This window comes from Pogona vitticeps, chromosome 4 (genome assembly GCF_051106095.1).
Source record: "Pogona vitticeps strain Pit_001003342236 chromosome 4, PviZW2.1, whole genome shotgun sequence".
NCBI classification, from domain to species: domain Eukaryota; kingdom Metazoa; phylum Chordata; class Lepidosauria; order Squamata; family Agamidae; genus Pogona; species Pogona vitticeps.
Window position 1 is genome coordinate 117,243,365 of NC_135786.1, and position 27,938 is coordinate 117,271,302.

Sequence of the window (27,938 nt, forward strand, 5' to 3'; positions counted from 1 at the left end):
ACTTGTTATCAGGTCAAGCACTTATTTGATTATCAATGTCTATGTTCCTCTGTTGTATTCCAAAAATCAAATAACTCAAATGTGGAACCAATTGGAACTTTATATTACAAACTTAGAATCCATAGCCCCCAATGCATATGTGATACTTATGGGAGACCTGAATGCAAGAACTGGGTCGAACAATGACATCCTTTACTCTTCCATTGTCTGGGGTACAGGGTAGAGAATCACAATCTGATGAATCATAGATAGTCAAAAGATCTGAAGATCAGATGGTAGAACATCTTACTCTTTATATTGTAAATGGCAATGAATGGTTTGATAATTGTGCAGAATTTACTTTTGTATCAGAGAGGGATAACAGTGTGGTAGACTATATGTTAATTTCTCAATCTTTAAGGATTGAGGATTAAGGAATTCTCTGTCGGACATAGAACAGATAGTGATCATTTACTCCTAATTTTAACCTTGTCACTTCTAAACCCACTACAGCTTCCCTCTGAAAACCATTTAGGTGACAATGCATTATCTGTACTATACAAACGTCTAATTCGGACAGATGAAGTTAATGTAACAGTCTCCAATTTCTTAAAATCTCCTCCTAGTGAGAAATTAAGAAACTTAATAACAGCACCTACGGAATCTACTTTGGCTTCCATCGTTACAAACTACAACTCCCTAGTTTTAACAATACAGTCTGTTCTAAGCCCAAAACAATATCACACCCATAAACAACTGGGAAGGTGCACTCCTAAATGGTTTGATAAGGAATGCTCCCATTAAAAACAGACTTAGGTAAATATACATGCAATATAGGAAGAAGAATCTGGCAGTTCTCCCCCAGGAGTACTATTTATTTAAAAACCAATATAAAACCCTGATTGCCCTGAAAAAGAAACAATCAATTCAAAAACAATGGGACGTCTTGATAGACTCTGTGATAAACAAAGATTCTAAGCTAAGCACTAGGTGCTCAAACAGGATCAACTTGCTGTAGTACCCCAGCAAATATATGGGAACAGTACTTTACCAAAATATTTGAGGAAACTAAACCCTCACAAACTGTTATCCTTAGATCTAAACAAATTGCCAAACTGGGACCCAGTAACTGAAAATGAAATAAGGCCATTAATAGGTTGACTAAAATCAGGGAAGGCACCGGGACCTGATCTAATACCAGCAGAGTCTTTAAAGACCAATGTAGACTGGTGGGCCCCCCTTTTATCTCATCTATTTACATTCATTAATAACACTGGGCAAATTCCATACTCCTTGTTAGAGGCAATAATGATACCAATCTATAAGAAGGGGAACAAAGACGAACCCTCAAATTTTAGACCAATTAGCCTTCTGTCAATAGGGGGCAAGCTTTACTCTAGATATCTTAATAACAGATTAATCACATGGATTGAGGAGGAGGATATCTTATGGAACGAACAGGCTGGTTTTAGGAAGAACCGCTCCACTTTTGACCACTGTATAGTACTGAATCACCTTACAGAAAAGTATATGGGCTGTCATGGGAATGGTCTGTTTGCAGCTTTTATAGATTTAAAGTCTGCCTTTGACTTAATACCCAGACGAAATTTATGGGGAAAACTCTACTCTTCCTCGATTGATAAGAGGCTATTATATCTTATCAGAAGCCTCTACCAACAGACCACAATTATGGTGAGATGTGGAGTCGATGGGAATCTATCAAACCCCATTCAGGCAGAGAGAGAGGTTCGCCAAGGTTGTATTCTGGTGCGTGCATTATTTAATATGTACCTAAATGACCTCCCTAAAAGCTGCACAGCACCTGAATTTCACCCTCCGAAACTGGTTAAAATCAATGTGCCCTTACTATATACGCAGATGACACAGTTATGTCACTATAGTAAGTTGGTCTTAAATAAATTCTTTTATGAGTTACAGCAGGAACAACCTATTAGCAGTTAGCTTTGAGAAAACCAAAATAATGGTTTTCTCTAGGCATAGTAAAGTTAAAGAATGGGTTATTGAGGGCCAGCATATAGAGTAAGTTAAAACATTTAAATACTTGGGAATTGTCTTCTCATGTACCCTCTTCTGGTCTCACCATAGACAAGCAGCAGTGCAGGTGGCTAACAATACAAGCAAAGTTCTTAGACAATACCACTATGTCCAGGGTGGGCAGTTCATCCCTGCTGCTCTACAGATAGTTAAGTACTAAATTCTTGCACAGCTCCTGTATGTTATTGTGATTTGGATAAATGGTTTCAATCCCTCAGTTGAAAGTGTCATGTCAAACTCACTGCGACTCCTATTTGCCATGCCAATATGCGTCTCTTCAGCTGCCTTGCGTTTGGAGGCTGGCCTTCAATCAGTGGAACGTCAAGCTTGGCTGTATGCATTTCGATTCTGGTTGAAGGTGGTATATGCTCCCACAACCAGTGGGTATTTATACTATTTACAAAAAGATGTCTTTGCCAGCTCATGGCATAAGGGATTCACTAACAAATTACATATTTTAGGCTTTTCTATGGACTTCTTTCTGAGCCAGCCTTATCATAGTACCAAGTCAATGCTTGTACAACGCATTAAAGACATAGATCTCCAGTATTCACTAGCATGTGCAGACCAATGTACTTTGGTTTAAATTTTAACTTTCCCAAATTAGCAAATTATCTATATCAAATCACAGCACCAAGGTATCATTTTGTCTTCTCAAGGGCTAGGTTTAATTGCTTTCCCCCAGCCTTGTCAAAAAGGGCTTTAATAACATTCCTTAGGTAGAAAGGATATGCCCCTGTGGGGAACAAACAGTTGAGTCCTTGGCACACACCATTCTAGAATGTAGCTTATATAGGTCTGAACGTATCCGTTACCTTACCCGGTAATGTATAAATGTACTAGTATACCTCCCACAGACTACCTGAAGTTTCTGCTGTCGGGAGAGAACCAATTAATAACACAGTCGGTGGCTAAGTTTTTATTATCAGTTTTAAGAATTTGTAAAGTGTTATACTAAGACTACCACATGACTCAAATTTTATACTGCTGATATGTTCTAACAACTTACTTATTCTGTATATCCTATATATTTTTTTATCTTTGTATTTTCGGGTCTATGACCGTATAATAAAGCAAAGATATCTGCAATATCTGAGAGCAGAGCTTGGAAAAGTTACTTTTTGAATTATATCTCTCAGAATTCCCCAGGAAACATGTGCTCTGAAATACATATTGGAAAAAGTAACTTTGCCAACCTTTAGCTCTTGGCTGTGATAATTAAATGGACTATCCAGGCTCAGCAGCAGTATGATTCAGGAGACAAAGCATAAGATGGCCACTGCTTTCATATCCTGCCTATAAGTATGACTTCCATCATGAACACAGAAGTTGTAGGCTTGGTGGAACTTTTGATACAATCTAGCAAAATAATTCTGATGTTCACAGATGACAGGAGTTAGGTACAGTTCATGGTTTTCATGACAAGTGTGAGAAATATTTTAACTTTTGTTCTTTTTTTTTTTTTTAACCTATTGCAGTAAATCTCTTTTGAGTAATGGACATTCCAGACCATATCTCACTGATTACTTCCCAATGCATTTAACCTATATAATGAGTGAAGATTTGCTGCCAGTTTGCTGTTTCTCCCATCTGGCGAGTCATTTAGCTCAGTCAATTCACCAGTTAATAAATAAACTGTGAGGAAGACTTTAACTGTATCTGATTGGAAAGAGATGAGGCAGTGGTTGTTGTGGGTTTTTCGGGCTCTTTGTCTTCAGAACACGGCCAGAGAGCCCAAAAAACCCACAACAACCATTAGATCGCGGCCGTGAAAGCCTTCGCAAATACAAATCAGGCAGTCATTACACCCCATCAATTCATGTGCATGCCATTCAGAGAGCTGTGATTCAACAAGAGCAAAAGATTCTTAATTAAATGTGACTGCACAAGCTAGGAGGGCCAACTTCAGAAATGGGGAATAACCAAAGCCGACTTCCACTGTGTGGCACTATGTCATTTAACCGAGAAATATGCTTCCCCCAGAACCCTGTTAACATCAGGCTATTCCAGTATCACTTAAATGCATGTCAAGCATGTCCCTGAAGTAGCTGAACTGTGATTTTCCTGTGAACAGAGCTGCAGAGCAAATACATTCTCCACCATTTGCATAGAAGATACACAATAGCATGATTTTCCAACAGGAACATATAAACAGCTGGCTCCCTACCATAAATTTTGCAGTATAAGATGGGTGTCTCGGAGCATGAACTGATTTAGAGAGTTTGTAATTGGGAATCTAGTTCTCTTTTGGGGTTCTTCTGTAGAAAGCCTATATAAACAAATGGAACCTATGCAAGGTTAATGGTTGGAGTAGCACCCCTTTCAAAAATATTCACAGAATAACTAACCATATGGATGGTCATCACACAGAGTAGCCAAAGGGTGGCTGTTACGCTCATATAATAGATCTGAACAGGCACTGTTGAGGACTTTAACAATTCACATTTGCAGCACTGTGAATTGAACATCCGCTTTTGATTGTACATTGCAAAATGGCTGTTTCCACATGATACTTTTAAAAGCAGCATGGTGTTTTCATTACATCCTTCATTTGTGTACAAATCCGAGCATGTGCAAGAATTGAGTAGTGTAGTAGAAAACCTGTCAAGCAGAACCACCATAGGATGCATATGCTTTATAGCTGTGTGTATACTGTTGCATATCCACTTGAGATAAGAAAACATTCCAGTTGTTTTCTAATTTCATGAACAAAATCTCCTGAAAACTGTTTTCTATGCCTTTTTTAAAAAAGCTGAACAGTGAGAAAACCTGCTGTTTAGCAACATTTCTTTCTACATCCAATGGTAAAAGTAACATAAACTTTTCAATGTGCTTTGTTTTTCTACCCCCTCTGGAGAAGACTGATCCACTTGTGACCATGTGGAGTTTTCAGCAGTGGACCTCCTTTCCCAGGCTCATGTGACAGAAGTGCTATTTTGGACAGTTTCAAAGTAAGTGATCTGCTCAGCTATTGACTTCTGGCTGATCCACAATTGATCAGTCCCTTCTTAAGACTATAGGAACATAAAAAGAGCCTTGCAATTAAGATCTATCCAAGCCAACATTTTGTTTGCATGAAAGCCAGCCAGATACTTATGATTTATGAAGATATGTTTGCATTAAATTGGCTTGTGCTGATTTAAATTAATATATGCAAATAACATCACAATAGGATATTGTTATTATAATTGAAGTGGAAATATATTACTTCTCCTATTTGAAACATTATAACTGGATACAATGTAGAACCAAATTATTTTTTTATCTTGTCTCCTGGGACAGTGCAGCCCCTTACTTAATTATTTTTAAAAACTAAAAAAAAAAGCCCCTACCCCATTCTTCCCTCCCTCTGCCAGGCTGAGCCGCACAAGGCAGGCACCCTCTCCTTCTCCATTTTCCTCCTTCCCTTCCTCCACGAGCAAAGGCTGGGTGTACCCTGTGAGGTGGGCATGCATCTTCAAGGTGGTGCCTTGGTCCTGGCCACTCTCCCTTCTACATCCTCCCCAGGGGGATTGACATTCACACATGCAATATGGGTATGGAATGTTTTGATACATCATTGGAGAAAATTACACAATGCTCCCAGTGAAGGCGAAATAAACCATAGTTACACTGCTGGCTGGGGAACTGATACAATAATGGTTGTGCGTCATATGACTGGAAATTTATACAATGATCTACCTGGAGTATAACTAAAGAACATTTGCCTCAGGTGATCAGAATCAGAATCTGTGCTTGAGGAGTGGTCTGACTGGTGATAGGTTCAAGGTGCAGCAGTGTCCCATTTGTCTTAATGTATCAGCCTCCACTGTTACTATTTGAACGGAGAATGGAGCATTGAGGGCTGTCATACGAACTACCATTTATCAGCAGAATGCATCATAATTGCTAGATGGGTGAGCAGCATGCCATTAGACAGAGTGAAATGACAGACTGCCACAGGTTATTTATTTATTCATTCATTCCATTTTTACCCCACCCATCTAGATTCGGGAATCTACTCAAGGCAGCTTACAGAATATAAAGATAAAAACAGTATTCAAATAACTTTGTTCATGAAAGCAATAAAGATCAATAAAGAAAACAGGATCCAAGATGGGATAAGGAAGCTATGTAATGGGAGGGGGGAAGGCCAACCGGAAGAACCAAGTCTTCAACTTGTTTTAAAAATTCCCAGCAAGGGTGCCGGTCAGATCTCTGGGGGTAAGGTGTTCCAAAGATGAGGGGCCACCGTTTGTTCTCTCCTTCCAGGCCTCTCTTGGGGTTAAGCCCCTCAGCCACCTAGTCTGGCTCGATCAAGTGATACAAGTAGAGCTAGGTGGGGACAGGCGCTCTGCCAGGTATCAAGGCCCTAAACCATTTAGGACTATATATATGTAAGCATTGGTACCTTGAAATCAATGAGGAAATGAATGAGTAACCAGTATAAGGCAGCCAGAGTGGGGAAAATATGTTTGTATTTTTTTGCCCTAGTGAATAGTCTGGCAGCCATGTTCTGGACCATTTGTAATTTCTGCATCAGTCTCAAGGGCAGCCCCATGTAGAGGGCATTGCAGTAGTCTAATCTCAAGACTATGAGCACATGGACCACAGTGGTGAGTGACCCAAAATCAAGATAGGAGCGCAGCTGTGCAATCTGTCAAAGATGTAAGTGGGCGAAACGGTCCGCAGATGCCACCTGGGATTCCATTATAAGCGCTGGGTCAAGATGGACCACCTAACTGCGGACCACACTCTTCGTAGTGAGAGTTGCCCCCCCAAAAGAGAGCGAGCTTCCCAAACCACTGATAGAAGGTGCACCCACCCTCAGGACCTCTGTCTTGTCTGGGTTCAACCTCAGTTTATTCTCCTGCATCCATTACTGTACAGCCCCCAAGCAGCGCTCAAGGGCATCCACTGCTGTAGAGGTACATGTCATCAGCATACTGGTGACACAAAGCACCACACCCCCTGATGTCCCCACCCAGCGGCCTCATATAGATATTAAATAGCATTGGAGAGATTATTGATCCCTGCAGCACCCCATAATTGAGGAGCCACGGGGCCGATAAATTCTCTCCAAGCTGGACTCTCTGGGACCAGTTCTCCAAGAAGGATTGGAGCCAAGCAAGAGCTAGGCCACTAGTCCCCAACTCAGAGAGTCTCCCCAGGAATATACCATAGTCGACGGTATCAAAGGGAGCTGAGATACCAAGGAGAACCAACAAGGACATTTTGCCCTAATTGGCCTCCTTCAATAGATCATCAAGCAGGGTGACCAATGCCATTTCCTTATCGTGGTGCGGCTTGAAGACCAACTGGAAGGGAACCAGAGCATTTGTTTCATCCAAGAGAGCCTGTAGCTGATCGGTGACCACCCTCTCTACTACCTTGCTAAGGAAAGAAACATTGGTGATGGGTCTATAATTGCCAACGTCATCCATCACCAAGCTCAGTTTCTTCCTAATGGGCCTAATGAGTGTCTCCTTCCTGGAGAGACCCATTTATTATAGCAGTGTCCCATTTGGTTGTTACGGGCCTGGCCGCTTTGATTAGCCAGGCCGGGCAAGGGTCAAGGGAGGAGGTGGTGGCACAACAACAGTCAAGCACCTTGTCAACCTCAAGTGACGTCACCGGCTGAAAGTGGGTGATCTTTATCGGACAAGACAGAGCACTGGATGTCTGTGCTTGATTTACTGGTTTCAAATAGGGGGATAGTTCCTGGCAGATGGCCTCCACTTTAAATTTTTAAAAAGCTGCAAATTGGTCAGGTGAGATACTAGGGGGACTGCATGAAAATCTGAACTGTGTTCGGGGGCCGAACCAACTTTACTTAAAAATAAAATGAAACAGTGATGTTATGATTGTTTTTATTTTAAACTTGTTAATCTTCACAAATACTAAAGAGGTTTTTTGTGGTATGTTAAAGATAAGCAACTGATCAACTTTAGACAAAAAGCTATAAATGGTTTTGATGTTCAAAACTGTCCGCGGGCTGGACAGGAGCAGGGAGCGGGCTGTATGTGGCCCTCGGGCCACACTTTGCCCAGGTCTGTACTAGGGGGAGACCAATCACTGTGACCAATTCCGGATAGGTTGCATACTATACGGAATAGCTCCACCTGCTGGTTGGAGGCTTCACTGGTTTTGTACACCTGAAATTGTAGGATATGCTTTTTGCCATGCTGCCTTATGTAGCAAAAAGTTTTAGACCAGTTCTGCATTTCCATATTTTCTTCCCCTTAATCTCATTTCTAGGGACGTAGTGGCGCTGTGGGCTAAACCGCAGAAGCCTTTGTGTCCTGCAGGGTCAGAAGACCAAGCAGTCGTAAGATTGAATCCACGTGACAGAATGAGCGCCCGTCACTTTGTCCCAGCTCCTCGTCAACCTAGCGGTTCGAAAGCATGCAAATGCGAGTAGATAAATAGGGACCACCTCGGTGGGAAGGTAACAGCGTTCCGTGTCTAAGTTGCACCAGCCATGTGACCACGGAAGATTGTCTTTGGACAAAACGCTGGCTCTATGGCTTGGAAATGGGGATGAGCACCGCCCCCTAGAGTCGAACACGACTGGACAAAAATTGTCAAGGGGAACCTTAACCTTTACCTTTTAATCTCATTTCTGGAAAATTTTAACAATTCTAACATTTTGCATTATTGTCAGATTATATCTGTGCCATATATTTGCACCCTTCATAGGTTTGCATTCTTATAGGCCTATGGACAATCCACAAAAATGCAGTTACAACATACTAGAGATCAATTCATTTAAATCAGTTGTTGATGCCTAAGCACTACTAAAAACAAAGTCTCCAATAATCTCCTTACTTCCAGTTCAGATTGTATGAAGAGTTGTATATCAAAGAGATATCAGAGAAAGGAGAATGATTTAGCTAACACCTTCCTTCACTATTCTGTCTTGCAGGACCAACACACCCTTTACTGAACGTAAGTACCCTCAACTAATTTAACTCTGTGCTGATGTTCTTTCTGTATAGGTATATATTGACTGGTAATTACAACTGTGGGCTGCCCTGGGTGTTTTTGATGGGTGAAAGGCAGACATCAGATATATACATGAGTGTACAAATAGAACTAGAAGTCAATAAAAACATAATATAAAATAACATATAATGATTGCAGCCAATCACAATAATATATCCTATATCTTAATAAATATCTCCGAGTATGGCTCCTTCTGTAGATGAAACAACATCAACCACACATAGAGGTATCAGTTTTGCTTAACAGAATTCCAGGCTTTGCAAAAGTAAGGGGGAAATGACAGAGGAAAAACCCTCAAGCTTTCCTAACCTTCAAGGGTTGAGAGTGCTTAATAGCCATGAAGTGTTGAATGTATGTTGTGTGTGAGGTGAGGTTGGAGGTGGAAGAAACTGAGTCACCCCCCCCCCCAAAAGCATATTAGTTAGCAATGATCCCTAAATGGTGCCTTCATGCTCAGAGGGAGTGAATGTCTGAATATCAGTTGTTGAGCTAGGAATAGCAGTTGTCTTTTTGGGAGTTCTTTGCAATTGCTGTGTAGCTGCTGCTGGAAACACTGCAATCAACAAGAAAGGCCAGTTGGAATGATCCTGCAAGACTCTTCTTAATCCTTATGGCCAAATATGGGAAAAATTGCATTATTTGGCTTATAGCTGATCTAAAAGCCCCCAAATGGCCAGTGGTCATGCAGCAGGGGGTTTGGGAGTTGTAGACTGTTGTTGTTTAGTCATTAAGTCATGTCTGACTCCATGTGGCCCCATGGACCAGAGCAAGCAAGGCCCTCCTATCTTCCACTGCCTCCCAGAGTTGAGTCAAATTCATGTTGGTCGGTTCGATGACACTGTCCAACCATCTCGTCCTCTGTCGTCCCCTTCTCCTCTTGCCTCCACATTTTCCCAACCTCAGGGTCTTTTCCAGAGCTTCTTACTAATTTTTAGGGGACTGTCCTTTTCTGTAAACTCAGTGCACTGGCTGAATTTGAATTAAAGCTTGGTGACTACATGACAAAAGCTCAAGTGGGTGGGGGAGCCCATGGTGGAATTGTCTTGTTTGAGTGAAGAATCATCTTTTTTTCCCCAGCTGCCAGGGGAGGTTTACATTTGTTGCAATCAGTTTGATGTCATTGTTTCTGCTTTCTGCAAGTGTGATCCAATAGAAACAAAGGGACACTTGCAGGGGTGTCAATTCCCCTTAAGTGCCTATATCTCCAAATGGTTTCTCTCTCTCTCTCTCTCTTTTTCTTTAACGTTTCACCTGAGTGCTGGAGCAGGCTTTCACTAGAGCACTTAAGAGACCAATTAACAAGAGAGAGACAGACAAGGCTGGAAATTGCTATTCTGCACTTGTTAGAACCTTTTTAAGGCAGCTTCTGCTCTTGGAGCTCAGTGTAAACTAAACAATCTGCTTTTGCCCCTGCTGACTCCTACAAATCTCAATGGCTAACTGCAATTTCACCTGGGAAGACCTGATTTCCACAGATACAAATCACAGCAGTGTACTCACATCCTAAATCCCATTCAAATGAAGGCTGCTTCAGGGTGAGTCTTTTATCATGCAATTACCCTAACTTATTCACAGAATTTGAAGGAGAGAGGAAGAAAAAAAAGTCAAAATGGCACCTGTAGTTTCCCTATGGTTTCCAAACCACTTCTTCTATCTTTTTCTTTTCATGAAAAGTATATTTAGGAAATATTGGGATGTTACAAAAAAGATAGATTGGTAGCCTTTTGACCAGTAGCATAGGAGCTTTCTGTGTTTAGGCACCACCGATTTAAAAACCTTATTTAAAATAATTTTTGTTATGTGTCTTCAAGTCACTTTGGCTGGCCCTATCAACTTAGGAGCTCCAAAAGATCCTATTGTTCACAGCTCTGCTCAGTTCTTGCAGACGAAAGGTCAATCTCATGATGGGTTTTTCTCATTTTCTGTTTCCCTCTGCTTTTCTCAGCATTAGTTGTTTTTTCCAGTTAGTTTTGTCTTCTTGTGATATATCCAAAGTACAATAACTCCACCTTAGTCATTTTAACTTTTAATAGGAATTTAAGCTTCATATGATCTAGAACTCATTTGTTTTTCTTGTTGTTCACAATATTCATAACATTCTCCACCACCACCGCATTTTAAGCAAATCAATTTTTCTCATCCATCAACTTCCTTCCCTGTCCAGCTTTCACATATGTACATCATAATCAGATGTATTATACTATATATATAATTTTGGTATTGGTCCCCAGTGACACATCTGTCCACTAAAGCAGTGGTCCCCAACCTTGGGCCTCCAGATGTGCTTGGACTTCAGCTCCCAGAAATCCTGGCTGGCAGACGTGGTGGTGAAGGCTTCTGGGAGTGGCAGTCCAAGAACATCTGGAGGCCCAAGTTTGGGGACCACAGCACTAAAGGATCTATCTTAGTGACTTCTTACCTGCCTTTCCAAATCATAGTCTTCTTCTGATTTCTTAGTGGGACTGCAGTCTCCATTTTGATTCATGATTGAACCAAGATATAGAAAAACCTTAATAATGTTGATATCTTCATTGCCAATATTAAATGCTACACTTAAATGTAATTTTTCTCTAGATATTATTTTTGTTTTCTTAATGCTGAACTTTCAGCCTGCATTTGCAAATTCTCCTTTAACCTCAATCAAAAGTAGTTTCAAGTCACTGATATTTTCTGCCAGTAAAATGTTCTGATCTTATTTTTTTCTCTTGTGCTCCATCTGAATCTATTCCAGCTTTCTGTATAATATGTTTCGCATGTACTAAATTGCTACTAAATGCAAGAGCAACTGTAATTCCCCCAAGGAATGCCTTAACGCAACTCCACTTAGTGTACCGGTTATAAACTTTCCTGAAGCTATCTGATTTGGCAACAGTCATTCATGCCTTAATTACATCAAGTCTTGACTACTACAATGCACTCTATGTGGAGCTACCCTTCCAAAAGATCTTCACTTGGAGCAATGTGCAGCAGCTAGACTGCTAACTAGTGCATGATATCAAGATCATAAGAATTTGTACTTAACATCAGTTGCTCACTGGGCCCAGTTCAAAAATACTAGCAATTACAGAGGCCTGCTTGATAGGTAAGCAGAAGAGGGCTTCTCTCCAGACTGTGAAATGCAGTCTCCTCATAATTGTGAGTAGTTTCCACTCTTACATGTTTTTATGAACATGTAAGATATACCTTTTAAACTAGCCCTATGATAGTGTTCAATTTATTAGGATGATTTTAATTGTTGTAGAGATGTAATCATTTTAATGATTTTATAGTCTTGTTTTATTTGATTTTAGTGCTTTGATGCTTAAATCTGTTTTATTGTTGCTTATGTTTCATTATAAACCACTTGGAGTACTATTTAAGTGTGAAAGAGTGTGGTAGAAATGTAATGAATAAAATAAGTAAAGACTGATTTCAAAGTCCACATTGGGGAAATACCTTCACTAGGCTAACTAAAGGCACATAAATTTCTGTGCAGATTTTGAAGACCTCCAGAGAAGTCGCTTTATCATGAAGGGATGTTACAAAAAATAGTTAGGGAGAACAAGTTGTGGAATGAATTTATATTAAAGTAAGCAAGACATGTTGTTTGCATGTGTGTTGAAATAAAAAGGGAGGAAGGAGGCTGCAGCATCTCAAACAGAGCTCCTCCAGTATTAGGCAGAATCTGAATGGCCTCTAATTACAAGTTAAGTGTTATGGTTATCCTGAGTTTAATTCATGTCCTTTACCACACTTCTAGAGTTTGATGGAGAAACGGTCGGATGACAGCAGGAACTGTTGTAATCACTGGTGGAATATTAGCAACAGTAATCTTATTGTGTATCATTGCTGTTCTCTGCTATTGTAGGCTACAGGTAAGGAACTTTGCTTCTGTAAAACATGCTCATTCTGCATCCAAGGAAAATAAAACACTGTATGCAAGAAACCTGTTTGCTGCATGCATACCAGGGTTACATTATTCCTTCTCTCAGCTAAATATGAATTGTAACTTGCCATGCTGAGCCTGTCTGGGTTCCCTGTAAAGATGGAAAACATATCTGTTTTCAACATCCAGAAAGCCACAACTTGCCAGCCGTGGGATTCTGGGAGTTGTTGACCTAAAGATAAGATTTCTGGTTCTTATGCACATACTATTGCACATAGTATTGCATGAGACTCATGCTCAATGGGACAAAGTTGTATGCACTGCATAACTAAAAAAGGAACTCTTTAATTAATAGCAACATGCCACTATGACAAACTCTATATACTACACCGAAAATTAGGTCATGCTTGTTTTAAATTGCTTGAGAAAATGCCAAAAATGGCTACAGGTCTTGAAATAAAGAGTTGTGATAACTACTTAGACTGTACCACATGCAAAATCTCCAAGTCTAAGGTCAGTCCTATTAATAGCAAAAGTTGCCAAAGAGCAAAATGACCTTTTGAGCTTGTGCATGCAGACTTTTTGGTCCCTTAACACCCTCTATGGGAGGTTCGCGTTTTGTACTTATAATTGTAGACTCCCACATGAGATTTGCTTTTATGTATCTGTTGCAACGCAAATCAGAAACGTTTGAAAAGTTCAAACAATGAGTAAATTTTGCTGTGAGGAAATATAATCACAAAGTGTGTAAGCTTCAGATTGAAAGAAGATCATAATTTGTGGCAGCTAATTTTCAGCAGTGGCTGAGTAGGAGAGGTATAAGCCCCAGAAAAACAGGTGCCTATTCTCCACATCAGAATGGGGTTGCAGAATGCTATAATGGGATGTTGCAAACCATGAAGGATTCCCTGTTAGCTGACTCAGGGATGAGTAACATGGTGAGAAGCCATTTTAATGGCAAACTATTTGCTTAACAGACTGTGGTCATCATGTATAGACCAGACTACAGTGGGGTCTCAACTTACGAACTTAATCCGTATTGGAAGGTGGTTCTTAGGTCGAAATGTTCTTAGGTCGAATCTGCATTTCCCATAGGAATGCATTGAAAACCATTTAATCTGTATTTGCTCTTTTCCGTCCATAGAAACTAGTGGGAAGCTGCTATTCCGCCTTCTGCCACTAGAGGGGGATACTTTTTCTTTTTTTCCCTTAGGTTCAGGAAACGGAGGAAGGCAGGGAACAGTTTGCAAAGCACTTTAGAAATCTTTTTTTTCAACAAAGCCAATTTTAAATAATGTTTTAAAGCATGTTGTGCTGATTTTTTCAGCACAAAGACACACAGGCAGACTTTTTAGGTGCTGAGCAAGCCTCCCCAAGCCTCTTCATAGCCAGCCCATCAGCTGATAGGCAGGGAAAGGAGGGTGCAGGAGCGGGGGGGAAATCACAAAATGGTTGCCAGGCTCCCTTCTGGGTGTGGGCTTTTAGCTGTTTCCTGCTCTTTTTCCTGCTGTTTGGGGGCTACCAAGGCCTGGTAATTGACTTTCTTTTATTTATTTTTAAGTTTCTGACCCTTTTTCCCCCTCCAGAAGCCTCTAAGGGGGGGAGGGGGCACTTTTTTCCTGTACGTAACTCGAGGGAAGTTCATATGTCAAGTCCTTATTTCCCCTATAGGGCAGGTTCATATGTTGAATTGTTCGCAAGTAGGGTCGTTCGTAAGTTGAGACCCCACTGTACATACTATATGTTATACAACAAAAAGCCTTATTTGGATCATTAAAAATGGTTGCAGTACATGGGTAGATATCCCAGAGGCATTACAAGGAAAGAAGAAAGAAAAGCTAGAAAAATGAAGTCTCTGAAATATGATCAAACATCCAAGAGGTATAGGTTTATAGACCAGAACAACAAACTAGTAATATCCAGATCTAGTACCTTTGCAGAACATGAAAACTGACAGAGTTTATCCTGAAATTATGTTTCCTTTGAGTAGTTCTAGCAAATCAGTAAAACAGGGTGAGCTAGAGGTGCACAGCCAAAGCTCTGAGCATTTGCAAGCTGAGGTCAATTTGAGTCAGAACAAGGTGACTCAAGTTTTGAAGTTAAAAAGGAACCAATAGAATTAAGGTGTTCACAACATTCCACACAAGGAATACCACCTGAGAGATTTGTGGTTGGTAATGCAAAAAGCTCTGAATGTTACGTTCAATGACCCAGAAACTGAGTTGAATGTAATTAATCTTCCAAAGGCTGAAAGGAACAAATGGGAGCAAGCCATGTGTGAAGAGATGCAGAATATACATAAACACAATGTATTCACTGATACCAAACTTCCAGAAGGAAAGAAAGCCATAGAATGTCATTGGGTTTTTAAAGAAAGAAAAGATCAGGCTAGTGCAGAACCGAAGTACAAAGCTAGGCTAGTAGCGAAAGGGTACACACGGATATATATCAATCAACTATAGTCTCCTATATTTAGCTCAATGGACACACCCAGATATTGCCAATGCTGTCAATATTCTTGGTAGGTATATAACACATCCTACACAGAAAACACTGGCTTGATATTATGGGAGTATTAAGATATTTAAAAGGTACCCAAAATGTATGTCTAGTGTTAGATCCAAGCACAAATTATAATGTTAAATGTACAAAGGCACAAGGAAATTGTAAAAAAGCTTGGATTAAGTTCAGTACATGAGTAAATTGGAGGGGTTTGTCAGGATATTATGACCCACAATAGAGAATTTACTCTTAGTACATGAACCAAAGTTTACTAATAGGCATCCATCTTAAAACAGGTGTGCAGCCACAGAGTCAGCACATGAAGCTGATGGGATCCATAAAATGTGTATTGGACATGATGTAATGTCTGGGAGAAGTCATCAGGTGATGTGCCCAGTGATTGGTTATTCAAACTATAGAAGTGCTGCACCCTGTGATGCTGTGTGGAGTATTGTGTTTGAGAGTTGCTACATGAAGTGCTGTCCATTTATTTATTGTAAGTGTATTATTAAGGCTCTTGACTGATGTACATCATTCCATTGTACATAGTCTGTAAATGCACTGCTGTTGAAGGAACCTGCAGCTTCTGTGAGTCTCTTTGCTGTCAACCTGGGAGACCGACTTGTCTCGGAACCATCTCCACACCCCAAATCTTAGCAAAATCCTGCAGACTAATCTTATCCCATTTTTTGATCAGGTAATCTTTATGGTAGATGGTGGGAAAGCTGTAGATGTAATATATCTTGACTGCAGCAAAGCCTTTGACAAAGTGCCCCATGGTATTCTGATTAGCAAACTAATTAGGTGTGGGCTGGATAGAACAAGTGTCAGGTGGCTATGCAATTGGCTACAGAATCGTACTCAGGGGGTAATGATTAACAGCTCCTTCTCCAACTGGGAGGAGGTAACAAGTGGGGTACCCCAAGGCTCAGTCCTGGGCCTGGTGCTTTTCAACATTTTTATTAATGACTTCGATGAGGGAATACTTCTCAGATTTGCAGATGACACAAAACTGGTCGGATAGCTAATAATGGAAGACAGGAACAAAATTCAAAAAGATCTTGATAGGCTTGAGAATTGGGATGAAAACAATAGAAAGAAATTCAACAGGGATAAGTGAAAAGTTCTTCACCTAGAGGCAGGGGAACAAATGCACAGTTACAAGACGGGGAATACATGGCTCAGTAATACTGCAAGTGAGAAAGATCTTGGAGTTGTAATCAAAAGATAAATATGAGCCAACAGTGAAATGTAGCTGTGAAAAAGGCAAATGCAACTTTTGTTGTTGTTTAGTTATGTCCGACTATTCGTGACCCCACGGACCAGAGCATGCCAGGCCCTCCTGTCTTCCACTGCCTCCTGGAGTGGTATCATCTCATATCGGAGGTTGTTGATATTTCTTCCAGTAATCTTGATTCCAGCTTGCAATTCCTCCAGTCCAGACTTTCGCATGATGTATTCTGCATATAAGTTAAATAAGCTGGGAGACAATATACAGCCTTGTCGTACTCCTTTCCCAATTTTGAACCAATCAGTTGTTCCATATCCAGTTCTAACTGTTGCTTCGTGTCCCACATATAAATTTCTCAGGAGATAGATAAGGTGGTCAGGCACTCCCATTTCTTTAAGGACTTGCCATAGTTTGCTGTGCTCCACAGTCAAAGGCTTTTGCGTAGTCAATGAAGCAGAAGTAGATGTTTTTCTGGAATTCTCTGTCTTTCTCCATACTCCAGTGCATGTTGGCAATTTGGTCTCTAGTTCCTCTGCCCCTTCAAAATCTAGCTTGTACTTCTGGGAGTTCTCGGTCCACAAACTGTTGAAGCCTAGCTTGTAGGATTTTGAGCATAACCTTGCTAGCATTCTTTGGCACTGCCCTTCTTTGGGATTGGGATGTAGACTGATCTTTTCCTCTGGCCACAGTTGAGTTTTTCAAACTTGCTGGCATGTTGAATGTAGCACCTTAACAGCATGATCTTTTTAAAACCTTAAAAAGTTCCACTGGAATGCCATCACCTCCACTGGCCTTGTTGTTAGCCAGGCCTTCTAAGGCCCACTTGACTTCACTCTCCAGGATGTCTGGCTCAAGGTCTGCAACCACATTATCTGGGTTGTCCGGGATGTCCAAATCTTTCTGATATAATTCCTCTGTGTATTCTTGCCACCTCTTCTTGATGTCTTCTGCTTCTGTTAGGTCCCTCCCATTTTTGTCTTTTATCATGTCCATCTTTGCACAAAACGTTCCTCTAATATCTCCAATTTTCCTGAACAGATCTCTGGTTTTTCCTTTTCTGTTATTTTCCTCTATTTCTTTGCATTGTTCATTTAAGAAGGCCCTCTTGTCTCCCCTTGCTATTCTTTGGAAGTCTGCATTCAATTTTCTGTAACTTTCCCTATCTCCCTTGCATTTTGTATCCTTTCTCTTCTCTGCTATTTGTAAGGCCTCATTGGACAGCCACTTTGCTTTCTTGCATTTCCTTTTCTTTGGGATGGTTTTTGTTGCTGCCTCCTGTACAATGTTACGAGCCTCTATCCAAAGTTCTTTAGGCACTCTGTCCACCAAACTGAGTTCCTTAAATGTGTTCTTCACTTCCACTGTGTATTCATAAGGGATTAGATTTAGATTATACCTGACTAGCCCAGTGGCTTTTCCTACTCTCTTCAGTTTAAGCTTGAATTTTTCTATGAGAAGCTGATGATCAGAGCCACAATCAGTTCCAGGTCTTGTTTTTGCTGACTGTATAGAGCTTCTCCATCTTTGGCTGCAGAGAATATAATCAATCTGATTTTGGTATTGACCATCTGAGTGTTTGTGATGACCAGCTTGTTCTCTTGACAAAACTCAATTAGCCTTTGCCCTGCTTCGTTCTGAACTCCAAGGCCAAACTTTCCTGTTGTTCCTTTTATCTCTTGACTCCCTACTTTAGCATTCCAATCCTCTAGAATGAGAATAACATATTTCTTTGGCGTCAGTTCTAGAAGTTGTTGTAAGTCTTCATAAAATTGGTCAATTTCAGTCTCCTCAGCATTGGTATTTGGTGCATATTGTGATGTCAAAAAGGTCTGCCTTGGATTTATATTGAAATCATTCTTTCATTTTTGAGATTATATCTCGTAACAGCTTTTCACACTCTTTTGTTGACTATGAGGGCTACTCCATTCCTTTTATGGGACTCTTGCCCACAATAGTAGATATGATAACCGTCTGAATTAAATTCGCCCATTCCTTTCCATTTTAGTTCACTGATGCCCGGGATGTCAATGTTTATTCTTGCCATCTCCTGTTTGACCACATCCAGCTTACCAAAGTTCATAGATCTTACATTCCAGCTTCCTATGCATTATTTTAATTTGCAGCATCAGACTTTCCTTTCACTTCCAGACACTTCCACAGCTGAGCATCCTTTTGGCTTTGACCCAACCACTTCATTAGCTCTGGAGCTACTTTTACTTCTCCTCTGCTCTTCCTCAGTACAGTGGGGTCTCGACTTACGAACGACCCTACTTGCGAACAATTCAACTTACGAACCCGCCCTATAGGGGAAATAAGGACTTGACATACAAACTTCCCTCAAGTTACGTACAGGAAAAAAGTGCCCCCTCCCTCCCCTTAGAGGCTTCTGGAGGGGAAAAAGGGGTCAGAAACTTAAAAATAAATAAAAGAAAGTCATTTACCAGGCCTTGGTAGCCCCCAAACAGCAGGAAAAAGAGCAGGAAACAGCTAAAAGCTGACACCCAGAAGGGAGCCTGGCAGCCATTTTATGATTTTCCCCCCGCTCCTGCACCCTCCTCTCCCCACCTATCAGCTGATGAAGAGGCTTGGGGAGGCTTGCTCAGCACCTAAAAAGCCTGCCTGTGTGTCTTTGTGCTGAAAAAATCAGCACAACATGCTTTAAAACATTATTTAAAATTGGCTTTGTTGAAAAAAAAGATTTCTAAAGTGCTTTGCAAACTGTTCCCTGCCTTCCTCCTCATTTCCTGAACCTAAGGGAAAAAAAGAAAAATTATCCCCCTCTAGTGGCAGAAGGCGGAAGGAGGAAGACAGCAAGAATGGTCTAGGGACTGGAAAGCAAGCCCTATGAGGAGGAATGTTTAGCCTCGAGAAAAGAAGACTGGGGGAAGATATGATAGCACAGGAGAGGCAGAATCTGTTCTTAATTGCCCCAGAGTGCAAGACACATAATATTCTATGACTGTATGGTTCTAAGATAAGCTTGTATCATCCCCAGATGGTGGGCTGAATTTCCAAAAATAACGGTCAACCCAAAGGTTGCTCAGTTTCACAATGAGGCGAACATGACCAGCCTGAGAGATTTTACTGCTTGAGGTGGAACAGTCAAGTGGCTCTCTCCCCAAAGAGTCATACTTAGTTCCTGCATCTTAGAGTGCAGTACACACAACAATGGGCTCAAGTTAAAGGAAGCCAGATTTCAGTTGGATATCAGGATAAACATAACTGTTAGAGCAGTACAACAGTGGAACCAGTTACCTCAGGAGTTGCTCAGTACTCCAACACTGGAGGCATTCAAGAAAGATAATCACCTGACAGATATGGTTTGATTGTATTCTTGCCTTGAGCAGGGGTTTGGACTTGATGGCCTTGTAGGTCCATTCCAACTTCACTTTTCTATCATTCTATGATTCTAAGGCCAACTATGATATTTTGGTAAATATCCCGAAAGCACCTTTCCTCATTCCTCAGGGAATTTAACAACAAAAATAGTAATATCAATTTGTGACTTTTCACTATATTCAAAATATGCCACTTGAAGTAGGTAGGTAAGATTTGAATAAGATATGGACTCTTGCATTGAGCAGGGGCTGTACTCAATGGTCCTTCCAATTCAATTATTCTATGATTCTATGTCTCAGATCACAATTTCTATTTTAAACCACACTATCTCTTGCCTTTTCTTGTGAACTTATAGTCCATTTATCATAGTGCAGCTCTGAGAATTTCTTAGCACTGACTTAGGTTGTTTTAATTAATTTGTTTTTGCTGCAGCTGTAGGCCCTGTGGAATGGTTATACTGGGTTGTAGTGAGGGCTTATTCACGTCTGCTGTTTGTCATTATTTAACAGACATCAAATCTTGCTTTTGAGTGCCATATCTGGAGTAACTTTCCCAATCTTACTTGCTTTGTTATGGAACTGGCAACTTGGAGCAACAAGAGGAGGTTCATAGGTGATACAAAGGATGCACAGAAAACATAAATGGTGCTGGAAGCTTAGTCAGGTCATAGAAAATTTGACTCTGAAAAGTTTTATAGACATTGCCTAAATACATTCAAACACTACATGTTGACAACTTGTGGGCAGCCGATGGTTTGAGAAAGTGTGTGCTACTTAAACTGGCAAAGTGAAGTACACCCACCAGTACCACAACTATGATGACTAGGGCCAAGTCCACCAAGGAGATAATGGTAGAATGGGCCACTCATGTCATCAATGCATCTTTTGCATAGCCTTCCTGTGTAAAAGGTGTGACAAACACGGTTCCCTAGAGAACGCATGAATGCTTGGACAGAGAGTAATTAGGAGATTGGACACCCTAAAATGTGCTGAGAGAGTCCCAGAGCTCAGCTAGGCGTGTCAAAGCTCCCTTTCACAAGTCTGCCCTAATAAGAACAACCTTGTACCTTTGAATATTACTGATAGAAAACCATATGGGTTCTGTAGTCCTTAGACTTCTTATGCACCACAGGCAGGACTCATTAAGTATGCAAGGCTGAGGCAAGCACCATCAGATGACCTATGACAAGTTTACTGTTCAGGAAACCAATTGATTTTTATAATCATTATTTTATTAAAGAAAAAGTAAGTTCCTTAAAGAAAAAATCAAATTACACAAAAGCAAGCAAATAAGCATTATGCTGGTTAATTACAAACTTGTAGTGAGGCAAAGAAAACATGAAAAATATCTAAGTAACCAAAAACATTAAAATAATTCCAAAAAGTCAAGAAAATGAATAAAAACAGTTCCAGTAAGGTAATCCATCAGGAAAACAAAATAGTCCAATTATGTAAGAAAAAGTCCATAGTCCTTGATAATCCTGTAAATGAAAAATACTGTACAAAAGGAAAAGTCCTGTAAAAGAAAACATCCCATTGTTCTGAGAATAATCCACAAGAATAGTCCATGGGGTAGTCCATAAGAATAGTCCATGAAAAGAGTCAAGCATATTCCCTGAGTGCGTGTATGAGTAATCCATATGTGTAGGTCACGAGAGAGTCCTTATCTGCTCCTTCCCACAATGTCATCCAATCACAGTCTGTCATTAGACAAGCAGTCCTGTTGTACCACCTGACCTTCTCTCTCATGGGTAACAGATGTTATTTGGGTTTCTGTGGTTTTGCGAAGAGTCACAACAATACCCATCTATCTTATCACAAAGTTCCTTCTCATGCTCTCAGAAAAGCATTCTCCCAGCTCTCACTAGCAAACAACCTGTTAGCATTGCAAGGATCCTCTATACCAGTGGTTCTTAACCTTTGTTACTCGGATGCTTTTGAACTGCAACTCCCAGAAACCCTAGTCAGGACAGCTGGTGGTGAAGGCTTCTGGGAGTTGCAGTCCAAAACTCCTGAGTAACCCATGGTTAAGAACCAGTGCTCTATACAGAGAAACAAGATGGAACCTCTCTTGCACATTTCTTAATTACTAAACCCATGTTCAATACAAGATTTTAATCACATATCCCATCTCATCACAAAAGGAACTACAATAAGACTTGTTCCTAAGAAAACCAACATGGTGACCAATGAATTAAGCAACTGTAGACCCATTATGAACATCTCATTTCTATGCAAACTAATAAAGAGGATGATCAGCTGCAGTTATTCTTGGATGAGATGGATAGTCTAGATCTATTTCAACCAGGGTTCAGGCCATGTCATCAGAATGGGACTACATTGATTATTCTGCAAGATCTCCTAAGGGAAGCAGACAGGGGGAGTGTCCTAGTATTGAGAACTGCCGAAATATCAAGAACTGCCAAAATATCTAGGTACTTGTGCTCTTAGATCTTTCAGCAGTTCTTGATCCTATCAACCATGGTATCCTTCCATGCTTTCCATAGACACCCAGTATTAAAGAAGAAGTGTGCAAGTCTGTATTTTTCTAATAGATAATCAGCCCCTGACCCTCAGACCTTGCACTTCCCTGAGGAAGAATCTTGCCACCTGTTCTGCCTTAGAATTTTGATAGTGTTGTTCTGGGAGTGCAAAGCTATGAAGATGACAGTCTTGAGACAAAATGCTGCCCAGGCATTAACTCCCTAGTTAAGTCATTATTTCTCAATCTTGCTGTGCACATATTAATATGGGAATGATAACATTGTTGTAATAATTACTGAGTTAATGTAGGTGGAACAGCTGAAAATTTTAACATATACTGTATATTTTATTCTATTTTTGCTATATTAATATATTAAATACGTGAGACACATTTTTCTGTGCTAACCACATATCTTTCCTCCTACTTTAGTATTACTGTTGTAAGAAAGATGAATCTGAGGAAGAGGAAGAGGAGGAGGAGGAGGAGGAGGAAGAGGAGGAGGAGCCTGACCTTCCTCCACATTCACACTATGTCATGTGCAACGCGTGCAACTCTCGTATCATGGACGGACAGGGCAACACCTCCTTTCCATCCCATGAGCTTAAGAAGCAGGGCCATCGGAACTATTGCCCAACCTGCTCCCCCTATAGCTCCCCTTTTTACATACAGACTGCTGACCTGGTGCGGAATGGGGGTGAAAGGATCACTTATACACCAACGTGCTGCAAGGAAATGGGGCTGCCCATCAAAATGGCAGCGCTCCAGAGTTATCCGGTGACCCACCATTGCATAATACATGAGACTTTTCCAAATTCGAGGGCTTTTAGTACAGAAGTATGAGAACTATCACAGAGTGTGTTGGTGTGATTCTCTTTGGGTGGTGGGGACTTCAATTTTGCCAGTTTACTTTTGGCAAAAAAGGAACATGTATCCAAGCCTCACCATTGTTCATGATCACTGCAGTAAGGCTTTTTAAAAAAAGAGGAAGAGAAGTCACATGATAACTAAGGAGCTGAACCTGGCCATATTTGAACTTGCAACTAATGTTGTATCCAGTGATGGATCCTGTCTCAGGAGGGCTATGTACAGTAAAAACTAACCTGCAAAACTCCTGCAATTGCACTGGACTATTTCACTCCCACAAACGTATTTTGTGTCTACACTTAGCAAGTCCTATTTATATCTCTCTCCAAGCAATATCCACTGATCTCCTTGTACAAGTAGTGTGAGCACATACACTAATTTACTCAATACACCATTTCTTAGGAACTGTCATCCACAGCAGTGCTTGCTGGCATTAGTGAGAAAAATGTAGAATCACTTCTAGTGCTTCTGTTCAATGGAAGTTGAGAACAGGGAAATGAAGGACTGGAATGGGCTGGTATCATTATATAATTATTGCAAGCAGAATATTATTTGTACTAGAATGTGAAATAGGGTGAACATTTTCTGCTTACTACACATGCACCCAGAAGCACATGTATATATAAAAGATAAAGGAAAGGAAAAAGAAAATGGGAGGTGAGGAATTCATGAGATTGCCAACTTTTTTCAAGAGTTGGTGCCTCTTCTATTACAAAAAGATCCTGGTCTCTCAAATTCCTTAATATTCACAAGCTTTTCTAAGAGTTACATTCTAATGGTTTAAAAACTGCACCTCTAAAGAGCTAGAATTTTGCTAGGTCTCTCACCTGCTTTCCAAGTATTTGAAGCTCATATATGGAACTGCCTACTGACAAATGTTATGGTAAAACTGCATAAGGCATTATTTCTATAACTACACTTTGATATGAAAGCTGTAGGCCAACAAGAGGAGGAAAGGCCAGAGCTGAAGTGTTCAGAGTCAATGAGAAGTTTGGTGGTTTTATTGCAGGGTAAGAAGGTTTCAGAACTGGAGAGAAAAATGTACTGTGCTGCTTTGTGAAATTGTCTTGTAATTTCTGCAATATTACCCTTTGTTGTATGTCTACTGATATTCATGTGTCTGAATTACTCAAAGTTTGATCCTCCAAGGAGATTGGTCAGTAGTCATTGGCACCAGCATTGCACAGAGTGTCTTGTTTTGTCAAATTCTCAAGTATTTTGGCCAATACAGTTGAATAAGCACAATGGGCCACTCCTTCACATAGCTCTTAAATATGGATTGAGACTCACACAGTCCTAAATATATAATTTTCTGCCAATGGGACATTTATGAAAACATAACACCTAAAATGGTCACAATCCCAAGAAAACCAAGTATGCCTGTGACTGATGGAAATCAGTGTATAAAGCTTGAGTTTATGAAGCTTGTCTTTACCTGGATCACATCCTTTCTGTGTAATACTAGCTCTTCTCAAGCTGCAGTTGTATGAAAAGTGGCCTCAAGAGCAACCTGGGTATTAAAACTGTTTCTGAACATATTATAGGCTAGGGGATTTTGTGAGTGAATATTTACATCTAGCTAGTGACCTGATGTGCTTTCTACATTCCCAATTCAATTAGGGCGAATATACTACCTTGTCATGTTTTTTATAAACCTCTCTGCCCTGCATTCATCTATTTTTGTTTTTAAAGACTGAAGTTGTAATACTTTTACCATTGACAAACTATTTACAGGCATGTAAGAGTTCTGATGAGGGACGTGATGGCGCTGCGGGCTAAACCGCAGAAGCCTGTGCTGCAGGGTCAGAAGACCAGCAGTCGTAAGATCGAATCCACGTGACGGAGTGAGCGCCCGTCGCTTGTCCCAGCTCCCACCAACCTAGCGGTTCGAAAGTATGCAAATGCAAGTAGATAAATAAGGACCACCTCAGCGGAAAGGTAACAGCGTTCCATGTGTAAGTCACACTGGCCATGTGATCACGGAAGATTGTCTTCGGACAAACGCTGGCTCTATGGCTTGTAAACGGGGATGAGCACCGCCCCCTAGAGTCGAACACGACTGGACAAAAATTGTCAAGGGGAACCTTTACAGTATTTATTTATTTATTTATTTATTTATTTATTTATTTATTTATTTATTTAATATCCCGCCTATCTAGTCACTTAAGACCACTCTAGGCGGCTTACAACAAGCGTAATACAATATAATTAAAACAATTTTAAATAAGGGGAGAAACTTTGGACAAGATGAGACAAACACTAGGAGAGAGGACAAAAGAGGGAAGATCAGAAATTGGCTGAGGGGATGGCCTGCCGAAACATCAGTGTTTTTAACTGATTTTTAAAATACCCAGCGAGGGAGCTGCGCGAATGTCAGGGGGAAGGTTATTCCAGAGGCAAGGAGTCACCACTGAGAAGGCCCGATTTCTTGTCTTTTCTTTCCAGGCCTCCCTCGGCGTTAGGCTCCTCAGCCTCACCTCCTGACTCACGCGAGTGACACGGGTAGAACTTGGTGAAAGTAGGTGTTCCGCCAAGTATTAAGGCCCTAAGCCATTAAGGGCTTTATATGTAAGCATCAACACTTTGAAGTCGACGTGGAATCGGATGGGCAGCCAATGCAGTGCAGCCAGAGTGGGTGAGATATGTTGGTATTTTTTCACACCACTGAGGAGTCTGGCCGCAGCATTCTGCACCACCTGTAGTTTCCGCAGCAGCCTCAAAGGCAGCCCCACGTAGAGCGCATTGCAGTGGTCTAATCTTGAGATTACGAGCGCACCTTTACCTTTACCTAAGAGTTCTGATACTGGTACAAAACTGAGAGATCAGCAATAAGATATACAGTATATTACAGAAATGGGTACACTCTCTCAAATTTCATAAATACCTTAGTATACCTTCTCAAGTGACAACACTGAAGAAATGACACTTGGCTATAATATAAAGCAGTGAGTATACAGCTTGCATAACAGTGTAAATGTGCTATCCCTTCAAAATAATGCAACACACAGCCATTAATGTCTAAACCGCTGGCAACTAACGTGAGTACACCCCTAAGTGACAATGTCCAAATTGGGCACAAAGTGTCAATATTTTGTGTGGCCACCATTATTTTCCAGCACTGCCCTAACTCTCTTGGGCATAGAGTTCACAGAGTTTCACAGGTTGCCACTGGAGTCCTCTTCCACTCCTCCATGACGACATCACAGAGCTGGTGGATGTTAGAGACCTTGCACATCTCCACCTTCCGTTTCAGAATGCCCCACAGATGCTCAATAGGGTTTAGGTCTGGAGACGTGCTTGGCCAGTCCATCACCTTTACCCTCAGCTTCTTTAGCAAGACAGTGATAATTCTGGAGGTGTTTTTGGGTCGTTATCATTTTGGAATACTGCCCTGCAGCCCAGTCTCCAGAGGGAGGGGATCATGCTCTGCTTCAGTATGTCACAGTACATGTTGGCATTCATGGTTCCCTCGATGAATTGTAGCTCCCCAGGGCTGGCAGCACTCATGCAGCCCCAGACCATGACATTCCCACCACCATGCTTGACTGTAGGCATATTTGTCTTTGTACTCCTCACCTGGTTGCCACCACACACACTTGACACCATCTGAACCAAATATCATTTCTTCAGTGTTGTCACATGAAAAGATATACTGTACTAAATTATTTATGAAATGTGAGGGGTGTGTACTCACTTCTGTGATATACTGTATGACATCTTGTACCTTTGTCGGCAAATTTGCAAGACTTCTTATCAGGCTTGTTTTGTGTAAAATAAATAATTTTAGCATGCCCTGAGTCTCAAACAAGAACCAAACTAGAAAAAAGGTTTTGTTTTGGACTACTTTCAGAATCATTTTCCTGCAATGGCCATGTTGAGTAGATGATTTGAGGAGCTATAATTCAAAAAGTAACTTTGTAAATTTCTGATCAATGTAACTGGCAGACTCTGCTGGAAGGAAATGGAGTTGGCATGTTTTCTGTGCTTAACCACTCACTGTTGTTCCAGTCCTCCTGGATTTCCAGTGCTAATACACATCTCTCTTTGCCTCCTTTCTCTTTCACCAGCACCTTGAGTGCTAAGGAGGGAGCTTTCTTGCCTTTTTTTCTCAGCTTCTCTGGGTAATTATGGGCTGCTTTCTTCTTTTTGGGGAAGAGGTGGTGGTCCTGCAGGTAGCGGAGTGCAAAAGCCTTTAAACTTTCTTTGAAGGGACAAATAATGAGAAAATGAAAGGATATGAGTGAGTGTATATTTACTATGATTGCTAGGGACATGTGTTTTTATACATAATAGCAAACTAGTTCTCAATGAGCTTGGTCTCACTGCCAAAATAAACTAGAATGGGAATTGTTTTTGTTTGTTGGTTTTTTTATTTGAGTTAAAGTCACATGGTTAGTGTATGTGTGCTCTTCACTGCTGCCACCTCAGCCTCCCTAGGCAGTGTGGTGGATGCTCGGCCCCTGCAACCCAGCTTCCCTGCTGCTGAGAAGCCAGCTGAGACAAGCGGAGGCAGCAAAGCTGGATTGCTGCCTCTGTGCAGGCACTGCACTATCCACTTGATCCAAGCAAAAAACCCCGGCACTTCTCCTCCTTCCTCTGCAGCTGCTGGTCCTCCTCCTCTCCACTCCTGTTTCT

The 27,938-nt window shown here is 40.9% G+C and overlaps 1 protein-coding gene across 4 annotated transcripts in view; it reads left to right on the forward strand.

The window, feature by feature from the left end:
- Positions 1-27,655, forward strand: part of LOC110077047 (protein FAM163A) — a 166,065-nt gene extending 138,410 nt beyond the window's left edge. For 3 of the 4 annotated variants that reach the window (XM_072998179.2, XM_078392366.1, XM_078392367.1), the window contains 4 exons: positions 4,895-4,985; positions 8,939-8,961; positions 12,758-12,872; positions 22,869-27,655. In XM_072998179.2, coding sequence (XP_072854280.2) covers positions 12,780-12,872; positions 22,869-23,279 — 504 coding nt within the window. In that variant the 5' untranslated portion in view covers positions 4,895-4,985; positions 8,939-8,961; positions 12,758-12,779 and the 3' untranslated portion in view covers positions 23,280-27,655. Of the gene's footprint in view, positions 1-4,894; positions 4,986-8,938; positions 8,962-9,032; positions 10,554-12,757; positions 12,873-22,868 lie in introns of those variants that run through there. The other variant, XM_078392365.1, reaches the window with a different exon arrangement.
- Positions 27,656-27,938: the final 283 nt, after the last annotated feature.